Here is a 2,500-nt window from a genome sequence, read left to right as displayed (position 1 = left end):
AAAAAAAAAAAAAAAGGTTGTGGGGTGTGTGTGTGTGTGTGTGTGTGTGTGTGTGTGTGTGTGTGTATGCATGTGCATGCACCTGTGTGCATGATACCTTTTCTTGAATTGGAAAAGTCCCCCAGGCTTACCTGGATAAACTCTCTAAAAGTATGAAATATACTTACATTCTGGAAATCATTAACTTCAGTTGCTTCTTCAGCTCCACTCCTCATTTTGAAGGTCTCTAAGTTGTTCCCAGGATCTATTTCCATTGACCCATCCTGTAATTTCCCATTGATACTCATGGTGTAATGAACATTGTAAATCTGGAAGTGAACATGACAGTTACTGATGCTTCCTGATTTTGGCAGCTCAAAGATTATCTTTACACTTGTATTTGGATGAGGAGCTTCTATATTTTTCAGAGATAAAATAGAATCATCTTTAATTGTAATCACAGCACTGGGGAGGCTGAAACAAGAGGATCACTATGAGTCCAATCTGCACAGTGAGACCCTGTACCAAATACATAAAATACAAAAAAAGTAATATATTGATACCTGACGACATCACCCATACACCATTTAACATTTAATAATTTCTTAAAAATACCCTCCAACAAAGATTTTGATAGTCTCTAGTACTTATCCAAGTACCTTACTAATTTGCAATCTTGACTGCACATCAGAAGCAGCTGAGTAGATGTTCCAGGTACCATACCTGGGGTTCACCCCAGACTAATCAAAGAAAAACCTGCAAGCATGAGTTTGAGCAATGGTCTTTTTTTTTTTTCTTAAGAATAATTCTATCCTGGAAGTGGGTTGAGAGCCACTGATGGATAAAAGCATATTGGAGAATTATTATCAACTAGCTTTCAGTTGCAGTGGCACTTAAAATGTGATATTCTAAATTCCTTGGTAAAGATGCAGTAATCAGTTTGGCATAGGGTGAAGGCTGCAAAAAAGATCAGGTTTTTCCTACAAATGCAAAGTACTATTTGTAGGATTAATTATGTGCACTTCTGTTATAGTTCAGAAGGGAAATATCTCTCTAAAAGGATGTGTGAACAGTATCTAGGTCAATATGTTATGATGAGACATGTGGCATGTGTACTAGGTAGGAGGCCCAGAGAGCAGTGGCCCAGGAGGCAGGCAAATGCCTGGTTACACCATGTAGTACTGGTGCCTGGAGTTCCTTGCAATGCAAGATGAAACACATGTATGGCCAGGCAGTGGTGGCACAGGCCTGTAATCCCAGCACTAGGAAGCCTGAAAACATGAGGATCACTACAAGTCCAAGCTGTGTAATGAGACCATGTGCAAATGCATAAAAAAATGTTAAAAAATAGACTAAGAATATAGAGAAGTAGTGAATCACATTTTATTGCCAACAATCAAAGTTATTGCTATTTCACACCCAGACCAAATGAAGAAAATCATGGTAATATTTTTTGAAAGTGGAGTCCCCTACATGTCCAGTGCTGCTCCAACATTACTTAGGTCTGAAAACAACCCCCAAAATTCTAAATAGGATATATCTGGCACCACTTAGTCATAGCATATTCATGAATCTGCATTCCCAGAATAAAAATCTGGGACCTATTTTTAGAATTGTCAGTTATTTCATGCTGGTGGGAATTTCTCATATTTCAATGCCTTGTTCCATGTACAACAAAGTGGATGAAAAGTAGCCTCAATATTTGAGTCCAGTTAGTTGTTCCTTGATTATTAGTGCCCCATGCTTCATAGTATTCATAGTCTTCCAGCTAAATTAGAGTAGGCCTGTCCTCAGGGAATTAACCATAAAATAAAGAACTATTTTCCTCATGGTTGGAGGTGTCATAGGCCTGGCTGAGAGGCCAGGACAGTAGAGCAGCATGATTAGGAGCTCCTTGTCCCCTGCCCAGCCCATCATCTCATGAGAATTCCTGCTTTTTGTCTTTGTGTATACTACACTTGTGAACAATATTTGTTAGAAAAAATTTACTAACTAAAACAATTTTTTTGCCACTACTAAGTTAAATGATCCAAAAAGGATTTCTTGCAAGGGAGATAGCTCAGCGGCATACATGCCTGCTTGGCAAACACAAGGTCCACAGTTTGATACCAGGTACTACAAAAGAAAGGGGAAAAAAAATAAATGCAAGAAAGGACTTCCCTGCTTAGACTTCTTATCATTATACTGGTTTAAAAATAATTCATGTGCTACTTCTACACATTTTTGTGTGGGGTGGGGCTATAGGGGGATTTCTCCTTAGATTTTTGGATGTAAAGGTCTATCTGTATCTTTATCTAATTTATGTAGGATATATATATATAAATCTTTGAAGATTTACACATATATGTGTAAGCACACATACATACATCTTCAAAGAGGAAAAAAAATGAGAACTGATGAAAGCTTCTTCCTGCTGTCAGGTCAACCATTCAGAATTGCAAATAGTTACCTTCAATTTAAGTGTGATTTTTCTGTCTCATTCTAAGGAATGACCTCTTTATATGAAACACTGAACAACATA

At 37.6% G+C, this 2,500-nt stretch overlaps 1 protein-coding gene across 2 annotated transcripts in view; it reads right to left on the bottom strand.

Moving 5' to 3' along the window:
* Window positions 1-2,500, bottom strand: part of Cnmd (chondromodulin) — a 42,718-nt gene that overhangs the window by 35,056 nt on the left and 5,162 nt on the right. For both annotated transcript variants that reach the window (XM_004646197.2, XM_004646196.2), the window contains exon 3: window positions 168-308. In XM_004646197.2, coding sequence (XP_004646254.1) covers window positions 168-308 — 141 coding nt within the window. The remainder of the gene's footprint in view (window positions 1-167; window positions 309-2,500) is intronic.

Source organism: Octodon degus, unplaced genomic scaffold, assembly GCF_000260255.1.
Source record: "Octodon degus isolate 3935 unplaced genomic scaffold, OctDeg1.0 scaffold00258, whole genome shotgun sequence".
NCBI lineage: Eukaryota > Metazoa > Chordata > Mammalia > Rodentia > Octodontidae > Octodon > Octodon degus.
The sequence above is the reverse complement of the archived record's forward strand: the minus strand, read 5'-3'. Positions and strand labels throughout refer to the sequence as shown.